The sequence below is a fragment of the Melanostigma gelatinosum genome, assembly GCF_949748355.1.
Source record: "Melanostigma gelatinosum genome assembly, chromosome: 1".
Lineage (NCBI taxonomy): Eukaryota > Metazoa > Chordata > Actinopteri > Perciformes > Zoarcidae > Melanostigma > Melanostigma gelatinosum.
In genome coordinates this window covers 31,655,504-31,670,264 of record NC_136634.1, presented here as the reverse complement: position 1 = coordinate 31,670,264, position 14,761 = coordinate 31,655,504, and the positions used below count along the sequence as shown (strand labels likewise).

Below are 14,761 nucleotides of genomic sequence, written 5' to 3'. Positions count from 1 at the left end.
CGGTCCGTTGTGGCGTGGCTCTGGAGCAAACGCAGAGGTGATCTGTCCTCGCTGCAGAGAGGATGATTTAACTTCGGTTGAGGCGACGTGGTCCGTGCGTCTCCCGGGAATAGTCGGTCAGGAAAGGATTAGTCGTCTTCCTGCCGGAATGTGTACACAAAACAAAAAGCGGAGCTGGGTTATATAACCTTTGTGGGTCACATACACTGGCTGGCAGCCTCCTCGTCACTGGCTGGCTGGCTGGCTGGCTGGCTGGCTGGCGCACACACACACACACACACACACACACACACACACACTTCAGCTTGCATTGCTGGCAGAGGATTGGAAACTGGATTTAAAGGGTAGACTTTCCCTCAACTTAGGGGTCTCCAAGACAAAGGGTGTGAAGGTTTTCATCCCACTTTAACACTGCACCTCACTTCACTGACACACCTATGACACTTCAAGGTGCTATAATCAATAATTCACTTTAACAATGGATCAACTGTTTTAAATGTGAAAGGGCTTGTAGTGACCAGGCAGCAACCCCCATTTCTGGTAAGTCGATCGACTGCTGAAGTGCCTTAAATCTGCATTCTCTCTATCGTCCATCAGGGGGCGACTCCTCTGGTTGTATAGAAGTCTATGAGAAAATGACCACTTCTCTCTTGATTTATTACCTCAGTAAACATTGTAAACATGAGTTTATGGTCTCAATCTCTAGTTTCAAGTGTTCTTCAATACAGCATGATGTTCATTAAGTAAATTATGGTCCATTTAGTGTCAAATAGAGGGCAGGGCTACCTTGTGATCAGTGGTGTATAGTAACGAAGTAGAAATACTTCGTTACTGTACTTAAGTAGTTTTTTTGGGTATCTGTACTTTACTTTACTACTTATATTTCTGTTGACTTTTACTTTTACTTCACTACATTTTGCAAAGAAAACCGGTACTTTTACTCCGATACATTTCCCCTGAAACCTTCGTTACTCGCTACAAAATCAAATCTATCTTTAGAAACAAAATGAATCATGAGAGCAGCGTCGGGGACTGCGGTGGAACACAGACTGCAAGCAAGCAGGTTTGGTGAATCAGTGGTCCTAGCAGCAAGTTAAATCATTGGTTAATCATGTTAATGCACAATTGCAAACAAGTGCTCTCAAAGCCGCGGTGTTTTGATTCCCAGGATGCTACATGCTATAAGCTAGCGGGCGACTACATGAGTAGAATTCCACTCTACGATGACTGATTTCATGATGGAAGCAGAAATGGAGGCACCTGCTACTCCCGCAACAAACGACGGTGGTGACGAAGACCAACACCAGTGGATCGCTAGCGAGTTAGTGAGCTGAGGAAGTGTTGACAGTTGTGCAGCACTAGTTGGCTAACGTTAGCTGTAGCTATATACACGGATTGACAGGAGCCGCGAGAGCGCAGCATTAGTGAAATCCTTCGCAGCTGTGCGCAAGCTGTCTGTGACGCTGAACACACCTCTACCTGCCTCAGCGGCCTGTGAAAGACTATTTAGCATCGCAGGACTAGTCTTCAGCCCAAGAAGAGCGAGACTGAATTCTCGCAATTTTGAAAACCAACTTCTTTTGAAGATGAACAGGACATGTTTCAGTTTCAAGTAATGACTGGGTTGTTACTTTCGGTGCTGCTTTAGTATTGATCATGTTTTGATATTTGAGTCATGTTGTGGATGATCAGATGGAGTTATGATGGTAGCAGTCGCCCAATTGCAGATTCAGCTTCAGCAAAACCTTTGTGTTCAAATCAGGCCCATAGGAGTTTACAAGGCAGGTGTCCTTTCTCAAAACACTGACCTGATGCATCAAGTGGATATGTTTTGCTGAACATAATATTATGCATTGGCCTCTACATCCTCTAGTCTAATGAGCATACTTATAAACGCACTGTTACAACTCCTTCATCGTGTCATATTGCTTTTCGGAGAATTATGATGATAAGTTCATAGTAGATGCAAAAGTATACTTATGACCAATATATTATGTTGAACATTGTTGCTCCTGGATGGATCACAGCCAACCCAATTATGTTCAACACAGCTCCATGTCCTTGGTCATGGTGCCACAGCACCTAAAAGAATAAACTTCATCATTCTCACAATTCTGACCCTTTGCTTTTTTTATTAACAGCATTTACTTGTACTTTTACTTTCAATGAACAGGTTATGATGTTCATTTAATGTTCAGGTTGTGATGTACATTTAATATCAGAAAATTACTTTTGATACTTAAGTACTTTTGTACTTAAGTACAATAAATATCAGATACTTTAAGACTTTTACTCAAGTAGTATTCTAATAGGTGACTTTTTACTTTTACTTGAGTAGTTTTCCAGTAAGGTATCTTTACTTTTACTTAAGTATGGCTTTTGAGTACTTTATACACCACTGCTTGTGATTGACAGGTCGCTACCAGAGCCGTATACGGCGTCTCTACATCAGTCCTCAGTCCAAATATGGTCACGTCCGTTCATTGGTTGGACAAAAACAAAGATGGCGACGGTCAAAATGCCAAACTCAAGACTTCAAAAACCACAGTCAGCAAACCAACGGGTGGCGTCATGACTTGGTCCACCGCAGAGAATTATCACCCGACTCTATTGTTGACCTCAGCGATTAGGCGTCTGTCGTATCACCATCGTTTTGGTTATTTTACTGCCCCTTACTTCACCGTTTTGATTCACGCTCACTGCTTCTTATCAGTATAGTTTCCAGCAACAGCTATTTTCCACAAATGAGCTCTAACAAAGCCTTGAACAAGTCAAAGTGAACGACTGGCTGATTGTCGGGAGTTGGAGGAGGCCAAAACAGAGCAAAAAGGAGAGTGAATATCGGACTGAGATTCATCAGGTGGTCAGAGACATGACTTCAAACAAATGCTAATGTTGCTCTGTGTTGGCCAGATGCGTAAATGTTTTTTAAATTTTCACTGTAAATGTGTCAGCGTTCGCCAAAAGGCTCTTTTTTTCAACTGTTAAAACCTACTATTTCACAGAGTCAATTATAGCCAATATTATGAGATAAATAAATGGTCAAAATATGGTCAACATATTTCTTATAGCCCCAACATGGCTTCTATGTTTTAAACATGTGGCATGGAGGGGAACGCAATGATATGAACACTGTGTCCTGTTTAGAGCATCTTATCTCATTGCCTTATGCTGTCCGATCTTACTGTATGTGAAATCCATCTCATGTTATCACACCTTCGTCTCTTGCAGACCTACCCGTGTCCAGAGGGCGCTATGAAGTACAGGCAGCAGTGGACTCTGTTGTCCGGCATGGACCTGCGGTTCACTCTTGACTCGGCGTTCAGGAAGTCCTCGCACTTGCTGTCAATGTAGTTTATGACTGGCTGCCAACTGGAAAGATGGAGAAAAAGATATCAGGCAGAGAAACAAAAAAAATCGAACGTATGATCTATTGGGAATATGGAAAACGCCCTGAATATGCCAGCATGGCTCACCAGTTACTGTTATCCACTGCATCTCCAAAACCCGGAGTATCGACGATGGTGAGTGTCAGCTGGACTCCTCCTTCCTTTACCAGCACTTTGGACTGCTCCACCTGAAACACACATTGTTTGGTACACCACCGCTCTGAATCACAACCAAACATTGGAATCTGAGTTTCTTTCTGCATTTTTGCGGATTCAACATTTTTGTGAATACAACTCAGAATACAGTGCAATAACTGTTAAGTACTGAGTGAACCAGTGCGCATGTGTGTAACGCTTTCAGTTCTTTAAGGTAACGACCAAAATAACCCAGTACCCAGTAGTATCAAAACCTCTCTAGTCAAATGATACCTGCAATCCATAATTTTTGTGCCCAGATCTAGGAAAAAAGAAATGAAGGAATTGTATGGTTTTGCTCGAAGACAAGCAACTGCAAGCTTTCTTTGATTTAATGTGACGTGTGATTGGACTACAGCAGCAGCTACAACTCATACAGCTGTGTTCGCTGCTAGCGACCGGCTCAGATGTCACCAACTCTAAATAGTCATGACAGACTACGGCTAACCTAAAATGCAAATGTTACGAAAACCTACTCAGTATTTTGACATAATATAAAAAGGTTAAACTGCTCTGTAGTGCCTCAGTATGTAAAGTAATTCAATATCCAAGAACCGTCGATCTCTGCAAGTGGCTTTAATGCAAAACAGAAGAAGCAGACAAACAGAACCACTCCATCTCACACTTGGGTCACATGTACTCAGTCAGTCCCACACAGCAATCATTTCCTGCAGCTCGTCTGCTGTTCCCTCACATCGCCGCTGCATACTTTCACAAGGCCATCTAGTTATTTTAGGATCACCCCTTTAACTCAAACTACAGCCCTCTCGCTCAAACACAAACATTCTTCGGTTTCCACCAACCTTCAGATAATCTATCCTGACTTTACGGCCGAGCACATATACATCCCGCACCGCAGTCATTTTGACATATCTTGGCTTAATTGTGCATCCAACGGGTGTTGTGCATGACATGTTAGCCGTCTCGAAACCAAAATCTGCTATTTCCACCGAATACAAACACATTGGGAGAAAACCTCAAAAATGCCGTCAGTCGCGACACCATCATTTAAAAAGAAATATGATCTGGTGGGGGGGGGGGAAGCGAGAGAGCGACAAAGCATGAGAGATTGTTGTGGTATAGAAATACTCTGACCCAGTCTCTCCCCCTCAGCCTCAGACCACAGCACCCAATGGCAAACGCACCAAATGCTACTTGCAGGAGCGCATGCCGTGCTGGCGGGGTTCACGTGAGGTTCGGTGTGAGTGACTGACCCAAAGAGGGAGTTTGGAACAAAAAGTATTTTCAGTCTTCCCAAAATGGAGTAAATTTAGCACCGAGCTGAGACTGAAACCAAACAGTGGCTGTCATGTGACGCAAAAGATACGGCGACATCACTTGATTTGTTTCTACAATCCATTATTTAGCGCAACACAAGCATTTATGAGTTGGTTCGGTGAATGAGCAAATTAATTAAATTAGTAAAAGTCTTTTGAGGGATGTTCGTGACAAACTATGTTGGGGAATTTTCTATTGAATTATTACAAGATTTCCTGTGTCGGGAAAGGCTGTAGAGCTGGTTATGACTTCAGGACGGATACCAAAACAATGTTTTGGATTTGTTACTTTTTTTTAAAAATCAGTAACTAAGCATTAAAGTATATTCCTGACTCTGGGAACAGTAGTTTGACAAAATAAACATAACTCCAGATCCACAAACTTTCTCTGGAATGTTTTTCCGCATCTCGTGCCATTCATAAACAAATATATTTGGCTCATTTCATTGCTCAGTTGGTTCAGTTTACAGACATTCCATATTTTGGTCAGGTGATGACAACTAGTGTTGAAGAAAATCATCATAACTTTGAATTGAACTTTTAATTAAACACATTTGGGCTCACACGCAACAGTTATATAACGTGTTATGTAACACACATTCGGTTCCCAGCAACGTTCTCAGGAAATGACTATGGAGCGCCAGACAGAAAATGTAATAAATCTCTCGTAAAGTGTACCAAAACATTTCCGTACATGGAGCTGTGTTCGGCCAAAAGGACAAGTGATCAGAACAGCCTAAAAACATGCCCTAATTAGGAGACCAGATGTGTCCTGTTTTTCGACTCAACAGACTGGTTTGATTGGTGGAACGCAGCTAAAGGGGTGTGAATTTTGACGATAAAAGTGATCTTTGAACAGTAATATATTTGAATCTGTTTCGATGTGCTAAGTTAGTTTGGTGTTGACGAATATGCATTAAAACGATTCCAGCTGGTTGCAACTTCAGTTGACAGTCTCTTCTCGTCATTTTGCCACAACACTAGCATTCACATGTGCTAGCATGCTAACACGCGAGCCATCCTTGGATGTTCTTGCTGGGATGGTATTTTAGGAATCTTTTTATTCAGTAGAGTTATTGGAGTAGGAAAAAGAAGTTCACACCATATAATAAATCTCAAACCATCTTAAACCACCCTTCAGCAAACCATTCCCGTTTTGTGGAACAGTTTGTACTACGACAAGAGGAGCGTTAAATCAAAGTGGATTGTGACATACAGCAATTAAGCTATAAGAGCTTCCACTATCTTGGACCCTTCACTGGTCAACACTGTTTAGACAGCTTGCTATTGGTCAACGGTGCTAATTTGTGTGCCAAAGTTCTTAAAAGTTCCATTGGTTGTGGTGGTTCCCTTGAAATGAACCAATTACACAGTTCTGCCATTTAAAATGATCTTGTACCTTTTGTATCAAAAAATATTTCTACTGGTATTTAACCATGTTGATAGTTTATAATGTCCAGGGTTGAGATTGCTGCCTCTGCCTCAATACACTGGAGATTAATGGAATTTAGTTTGTGGTGCTCATAGGGCTGGGTATTGGTACTCAATGCCTTTAAGGTATTGTTGGGAATTAAAGGAGCGTGTTTGGGTTGTCAGCATTTAAGAAACTGAATTCTTGACATCAATAGAATTATTAATGTAAGTAACAGTTATTAATGATTGTTAATAACGACGGGGCACCACCCTGCGAACAGGGACCAATAACCAAACGATAAAACTAAGTCTCATAATTAGTAGTCAAAAATGGCTGAGAGGTGCTGTATGTAATCACGTGTGCCGGCGCAGCACGTGTGCGTGAGGCAATCGACTGCTAGGGGTTTCCCCCAGGGGCTGCTCTATGTGTGTGTATATTACGAGAGGGGGAGAAAGAAAAAGGAGAGAGAAAGCGACATGAATCAGCTCTGTTGTGATGTTATAAGGAGCATGAGTACGCTGATCTTATCATGCACAAGCCTACCGCTGTCGGTTTGAACTGCCGGCAGCTTATGCAGTGATAAGCCACGACTCTCAGCTCACTCACAGAGTCGATTTAATGGAGAGAAATACCACACAAAGTGAAATAAAATAAATGAAAATAATCCCCAAATAAAACAGACCTTTATCACTGCGGTGAGATGAGCGTATTGTTTTCTTATCACATCTCTCAAGTGATAATACACAAACTCTACATCCACTCGCAGCAACGGATCTAATGCAGACAGTTACAGCAGTTAAGTACACAATACAGCGGAGCTTGTGGTCCGCGCTGATTACGCATTACCTTGATATCACGCGACAGTAACTTAACAACAAAATACGTGAATATCAACACATAAATGAATAACCTAGATTAAACTAAGGCTAAACTAAGCTAAGCTATGCCCAGACACCATGACCCTTACTTGTGGAAGCTTCGGAAAAAAAGGTCAGTCTCCGAGGAGGAATTGTTCAGTCCTCGAGGGGGGGGGGGGGGCTGCTTGTCGGCGCGCCGTTTGCCGGCGCGGATTCGGTCCGTTGTGGCGTGGCTCTGGAGCAAACGCAGAGGTGATCTGTCCTCGCTGCAGAGAGGATGATTTAACTTCGGTTGAGGCGACGTGGTCCGTGCGTCTCCCGGGAATAGTCGGTCAGGAAAGGATTAGTCGTCTTCCTGCCGGAATGTGTACACAAAACAAAAAGCGGAGAACGGATCGCGGAAGTGATTCGTTCCAGCGGGATAAGGGGCCTTACTCAGAATAGAATTGTATGAGGGTTGAGGCCGCGGCTTCCTCGTGGCCTTCGGTTGCCAGCGTCGTGCTGGAGGGGAAAGCTGATGTGTCTTCATGTGGCCTGGACAAGCCCGGCGCGAAGAGACAGAATCTCGCTGTGTTAGTGCTTATAAGCCAGGTCTCAGAAACAGCGGGGGCATTTTCTTGGCCAATGGAGGGTCAGTATCAGGGCTGGCCGGAGCCGGGAGGTGTGGTCATTTGGCGTGGACATTCGCTCTGACTCCAGGTCAGCTTTGTGAGGAAGAAAAGCATGCGAGGAGCTCAGCCAGCCAGGAGGTGGCGCCAGACCCCAACAGTATCGACCAAAATAACAGAGTACCCAGTAGTATGAACTTCTCCAGTCAAATGATACCTGCAATCCATCATTTATGTGCCCAGATCTACAAAATAAACCTTTTGGACTATTTTTACAGCTTTGCTCGCAGCCAATCTCAAAAAGCACTTTTCAATTTAATGCAACGTGCGATTGGACGACTACCGCAGCAGCTACAACCCATACAGCTAGCTCTGAACACGGGGGATGTCCGAGCCGGTGGCTAGCAGAGCTATCAGTAGTAACCACAGTGGGTGGGGAACAGCGTTATCTGCAGTAAAGGCTGTATGAGTGCCAGTGGGACACACTAGCAGCTTCCATTGCCACAATGGGTATCAAATGAAGTACCCTATTGGTATCGGTAGCACTTTAAAGGTGCTGGTATTGGTACTGGCATCGTCATTTAAAAAAAAGAAACCCAGCCCCTGTGCTCACAGCAAAAAAAAAAAATTGCATTAAAATAAATCTACAGTAACATCTCTTTGAAGAAACTGTGTCCTGGTAACCCTGCATAATCGATAGACCTTACTGAATACACTTTCTTAGGGAATACGGCTTCTGGGAGAAGGCAGTTGTGTGTGCTTTTAATGTGTGGGTGATGCTTGTTTGTGTTAATGTGCAAACACAAGAAAGAGTATACAGAGTAAGTGGGAGCCAAATCCTGCAGCAAAGTAATTTGATACATATGTTTTAAGTGTGTGTGTGCCGTTTTCATAATTTAATAAAAGGTGCAACATACAATATTTAGAGTATTAATAAAGCAGCTAACAACTATTAGCTGTGTAAAGATAGTGGAGTAATGTCTACGTGAGCACATATGGCAGCTACAGCTGCTAACACCGTTAGCTCAGCACTGTTGCCGTCGTTTGCACTTTTAGTGCCGTTAGTTGCAAGCTGCCGACTCAGCTGTCGCCATGTTGAGAGCTGTTTGGACACAATAGAAATGCTCCCAACCTTGTATATAGCACCGTTAAACAATGTTTTTCAGCCAGATAGCAGAGCAAATAAAAAATTAAAAAATTGTGTGTCATCAAATTTTGTTTGTGTTATTTTCTAGTTTAGCCTCAGCATGCTATATTTGTGTGTGTGTGTGTGTGAGTGTTACGTTGTATGGGAACATTCTTGCCCTGCTACTGACCCTATCAGGCCTCAGGGAAAATACCAGGACTCTCACCCAATAGGCTGTTCTTAGTCCCACCCTTCCCCAGTCACCTCTTATAATCCATCCCTGCCTCAGTCCTCAGATACACACTGCCTCTCTGTCCACCTCCTACTACAACCTGCATCCCTCCCTTGTCCCTCCTGTCCTCAACCCTCCTCATCCACCTTTTAGTAGTTACACTCAGTGTCGTCTTCTTTTCCCTTTTCTCCAAACTGCTTCTCCTCCCTCTCTCCGTCCTCTGCTCCCCACTGCTGCTCGAGATGCAGCCTTGATCCTCAGTTTGTCGTCACCATAAAAGGACAAAACCAGGCCCTGGGGCCTTGCTGGTTCTTTCTTAGTTCCTCAATCCTTCTCTCTCTCTCCTAGTTACTCCATCCCTCGCTCCTCTTCAGAGGACTCCATCTCTTGCTCCCTCTCTCCTTTTTTCTGTGTTATTTAACCTTGTGTTTGGTGTGAATACAGCGTCAGAGTTGTTATTCTGTCTCATTTGTGGCTCTATTTTGTTATTGGATGGAGCCATTCTTCTTCTTGCTTTGGCACGAATAAACGATATTCCCGTTATTTATCCTGCCTTCTAAGCTCTGATTGGCTGGTTGTTTTCCGACCAGGGAGAACAGCCGGCATTGAGCACGACACTGCAACTAGTTTGAATTGTTTAAGTCATCGGCGCATCATCAAGTAGCATAGACTGTATATAAGAAGTCAATGGTGGGCCGTCAGGGCCTGCAAGGCCTTCTCTGCTGGCCTAAACAGAATCACAAAGCTATATCAATTTTATAATTTAATATTGTTTCTTAAATACACTACATGTATTATAATTTATGAAGATATTTTCCTATTATCTTATTTTCTCATTGCACAGCTACTGTCTTCCTCAGTTGCTCTGCTTCCAGTGCAGCTTGTTTTAAGTAGAGCTTTTATCCAATCAGATTTCACCTCTGTGTCTCTAGGTAAGAACAGAGGCAGAGGCCTGCAGAGTATAAGGTGCATCCAGTACAGTTTAAGTGAATGGGGACGATATTGTTGATGATCATATTCTTCAACCAATCAGATCTTTAGTTTGACATGTTGGGTGTATTCTTTGACGTGTCAGCACCTGCTAGCCGGCCTATAATGACGTCAGCATTACGTGCAGCTCAGTGTTCATGTGTAGCTCTGCCGCGAGGTGCAGAGTGTGCTGTGATTGGTCAGTGGGCGAGCACATGACTATCGTGAAACAAAACTTAACAGTAGAGGCTGTCAGGTAGTGAATCACATCACGTGATGCAGCTCAGCCAATGAAATATGGGCATTCTGACTGAGCGAGATGTACCACACACCATGACACAGGGTGCTGAGACGAGGAAAGACATTGCAGAGCAGTACGTTCAATGTTCAAGTTGTGAAAGTAAAATCATAAGGCGATCTCTTTGGGTCATGACTTGTGGGTCCCACAGCCAGACCAGCTGAGAACCACTGTCCTCCATGAGCGCAGAAAATATTATGTTTTCCTGAATTTAAGCTTCTGCATTTTCCAAATGCTCTAGTACTATTCAAACGTATTGTAAGTCTCGTACCGAACAGTACGTACATTTAATACGTACATAGTTACAGCCTTAGAAACTAATAATAACTGTTGCGCCATCATGTGGTTATCAGGTGGTATTTCAGCTGCAGGACAGTAGTGAAGCCCGCCACTGTAAGAAGTGGACATAGTCGTCGTGATGTCACCCATTGGTTTGTGGACTGTCGTTTTGAAGCCTTGAGTTCAGTGATTTGGCCATCGCCATCTTGGCTTTTTGCAACCAGTGAACGGAAGTGACTATATTTGGACTGAGGAGGAGCGACCTGTCAATCACAGTAAACCCGCCCTAAAGCATACTCTGCTTTATGGTCTGTTTGACTCTAAATGGACCATAATTTACGAAATGAACATCATGCTGTATTGAAGAATACTTGAAACTAGAGATCGATACCATAAACTCATGTTTACTGAGGTAATAAATCAAGAGAGAAGTAGGGTTGGGTACCGAAACCCGGTGCCAATATAGCACCAGTTCCTATATGACCGGTATCTACAAATTTGCAAATATGCTCATGGTGAAGTTTGAAGCTGTAGTGTGTGTGTGTACAGAGTGTGTGTGTGTTTTGTATTTATTTATATGTATTTAAGTATACTGTAAACTGTTGTTAACAGTTAATATGTTGTTCATAGTTTGAAGTTTAAAAGTTTGAAGCTGTAGTTTGAAGCCAAGTGTTTTGTATTTATTTACATTTATAGTATACTTTAAACAGTTACTATATTGTTCAATTTGAATAAAAAAGTATCGGTTCAGGCACCGGTATCGTTTTAAAAGTATCGTTTTAGCACCGGTATCGGAAAAAACCCAAACGATACCCATCCCGAGAGAGAAGTAGAGTCACCCCCTGATAAACATTAGAGAGAATGCAGCTTCAGGACACTTCCGCATTGGTTTCACTCGTCAGAGCCGGAGGTTGCCGTGAAGGTTGCTTTATTTATTTATTTGGAGGAGGTCCATGTCTGGTATATTTCTTTGGTTGATGCAATTTGCTGTTGTGTTTTAAGTGTTTAAGTTAGTGTTTTCATGTGGTGCTTGTGTGAAACTCCTACACTGCTATCTTGGCCAGGATTCAAAATCTCAATGGGATTATTCTGGCTAAATAAAAGGTTAAATAAAACAAAATAAAAAAAATTAATGTATATGACCTACTTACAGCCTTTATCGTGACACGTGAACTAAAGTTGAAACTCAGGTGTGATGCTGAATGAGTCTGTAATCGAGTAACCTCACCTGCACTGTCTTCTTGATGCGCTGGGAGGGCCCGGGGTAGTCTTTTGAGTACAAGTCAGTCAGGAACAGAGAGTTGATGAGAGTCGACTTCCCCAGACCAGATTCACCTGAAGACGGACATTAAAAAATGGAATACTTTGAAATATATAAACAAACATGATGAATTTAACGCCGTCTCCAGCGGCCTGCTCACCACATGTTATTCACATGCATGCACGCTTAACTACAAGCACGTGCATTAAAAGCAATGCACAAAAGCATGTGCATAGCCTGCACACAAACACACACGCATGCACACACAGGGCCGGGAGGGACAGAGCTGCAGAGACAATAAAGTAGATCCATTGTCTGAGGGGAAAAAGGTCTGCCAGCAAGAAAAGCTTTCAAAGAGGGAATGAAACATTTAACAAAAGAAGAAGAAAGAAGAAAAGGACAATTTCCTCTCCACCGCCTGTTTACTCCCTCCCTCACCCCTCCTCCGTCCCTTTCACTGAGCTTCCCTTACGTATAAATCTCCCTACTTCTCTCCTTTTCTGCAGGATGCAGAAGTCGCACAAACACAGAGGGGACGTTTACTGGATGAAGAGCGCCGCCACTCCAGAACATACACACTGCATACGCCCTCTCACTCACACAACGCCGTGATGGATGGCTGAGCATCTGGCTCGTGTCTCATGACAAGGCATCGGAGGGGTGTTTGGTTGGAGGGGAGGACGGCATGCTTGTCCTAGCAAGACCTCTGACTGACTTCCAGTACACAGTCACCCTGCTTTTCAGCAGCCACTACTCAGAAAATGTGTGACCAAAACTACCAACCAGGGTTCATTGCTTCATTTTAAGAGGTATTTTAAGAGAATTATGGCCAATGAGCTCCCAGCTAATGCTTTAATTTTTCTAAATAAATTAAAAATGTTGTCCTTTGTTTCCCTTGCCATATTGAAAACGTACCGAACTGGGATCCCAAAATCTCGGTACACACTGAACCGTGGACTTTTTGACCCACCACGCCTTTATTGATTTATCCTGATTGATGAATCCCCCCAAAAAAGAATCAACCTATTTTGTAGTCAAAAAAAAAAAGCCACATTAATCAAGAGTTCCTAAAATCTGTCCTCAAAATCCGTAGTGGTAGTAATAATATTGATGGTAGCAGTAGTAGCAGTAATAGTAGCAACAGCAAAAGTTAGTCGAAGTAGTAATACTATATTAGCAGCAGCAGTAGTAGTTGTCGCAGTGTTAGTGAGAGCATTCATTATTTCAACAAAAAAGCCAAATTTTGAGCTTAATGTTTACATACAGTTAATCCATGGGGCTTTTATTTTGAAAGGGTGGGGCTGGGTGGGGGAGGGAGGGGGAGAGGAGATATAATCATAATGTTTGACACACATAAACAGAGGTTATTAAATGACAGGCTCATCACAAGCATTTCAGTTAGGATTCATTCTGTGGGGCTTTTATTTTTAAAATGGCGTGTGTGTGTGGGGGGGGGGGAGGGGGGGAAAGACCTCTAAAGATCCCTAAGACCTGAATGACTGTATGAGAGAGAGACACAGAGAGAGAGGGAGAGGAGTGTATGTGCACGTGTGTCTGTGAGTCTGTGTGTTTATCAACATCACTAATTGGCTTAATCGCGAACACCTGTGTGCCTGAAGCCATTTGAAAATATTCTCCATAGAGATCCTATTGACAAAATAAAAAGCTTAATAATTCAAAAAGTTTAAAGGTTAGAAATATAAAAAGTCATAGCAGACCTCTGGTGAAAGAGCTGAACATTTTAATAGTTGAACGGTTTCTGTAGCTTAAAAAAATGAAGGAGGAGAAGCGGTGCGACGGAAGAAATAGAAGAAGTTGAATAAAGATTCGAAGAACAATAGTTGGAATGCTTAACAGCATTCTAACAAATACAGCGGCGCGTCGGTGTCCGCGATGGGTTGCGCAATACCTTGATATCGCGCGACAGTAACTTCTCACAACAAAATACGGGAATAATGACACATAAATGAATAACCTGAATTAACGTAGGTTATATTAAGCTACGCTATGCCCAGACGCTATGAACCTTACTTTGTAGAAGTTTCGGGACAAAGGCCAGTCTCCGAGGAGGAATCGCATGTTCCTCATAGGGGGGGGTAGCTGCTGTTCAGCGCGGCGTTTGCCGCCGCGGGTTCGGTCAGTTGTGGCGCTGCTCGCTCTGGAGCAAGCGCAGGTCCGATCTGTTCTCGCTGCAGCGGGGACAGTTTAACTTCGGCTGAGACGCCGTGGTCCGTATGTCTTACCGGGAATCATCGGTGAAGGAGGGAGGCTTAGTCGTCTTTCCTTCGGCCGGAATGTGCACAAAAGAAAAGCGGAGAAACGGATCGCGGAAGTGGTCCGTTCTCGCGGGATGAGGGGGCCTTACTCAGAAATATAACACGGCTGTTTCGACCAGCGAAATGGCTTGTGACCTGACAGGGTTTGATGAGGGTTGTAGGCTGCGGCTTCCTCGTGGGCCTGCGTGGCCAGCGTCGCGCTGGAGGGGAAAGCTGAATCTTCTGTTGCCTGGACAAGTCCGGCGCGAAGAGGGCGATTTTAGCTGTGTTGGTGCTTATAAGCGGGCCTGCGCGCACAGCGGGAGGCTGCTTTTCTGCCAATGGAGAGTTGGTGTCAGGTTTGGCCGAAGGTGGAGGTGTGGTCATCTGGGCAGATGTGAGGTCAGGCTTTTGGTGAATGAGGAAAGCATGTGAGGAGCTCAGCCAGCCAGGAGGTGGCGCCAGACCCCAACATTGCTTTGAAGTGACGGTTAATATGGTAAGAAGAAGAATATATTTTTTTACTTTTAATATATGCAATCCACCGGAGACAATTGCTGGACTCAAAGAAAAATGTTGCCAAGCTATCAATATTGCTTGT

The 14,761-nt window shown here is 43.5% G+C and overlaps 1 protein-coding gene across 1 annotated transcript; it reads right to left on the bottom strand.

Annotated features, from left to right (window-relative positions):
- Positions 1–2: 2 nt before the first annotated feature.
- Positions 3–14,547, bottom strand: LOC306777084 (septin-7-like; the record flags this gene model as incomplete). The annotated part of the gene is made up of 5 exons (XM_079268049.1): positions 3–140; positions 3,238–3,372; positions 3,477–3,577; positions 11,873–11,979; positions 14,322–14,547. 5 exons carry the CDS (start codon positions 14,545–14,547, stop codon positions 68–70), a joined length of 642 nt encoding a protein of 213 aa, XP_079124175.1. The 3' UTR covers positions 3–67.
- Between the last annotated feature and the right edge of the window lie 214 nt (positions 14,548–14,761).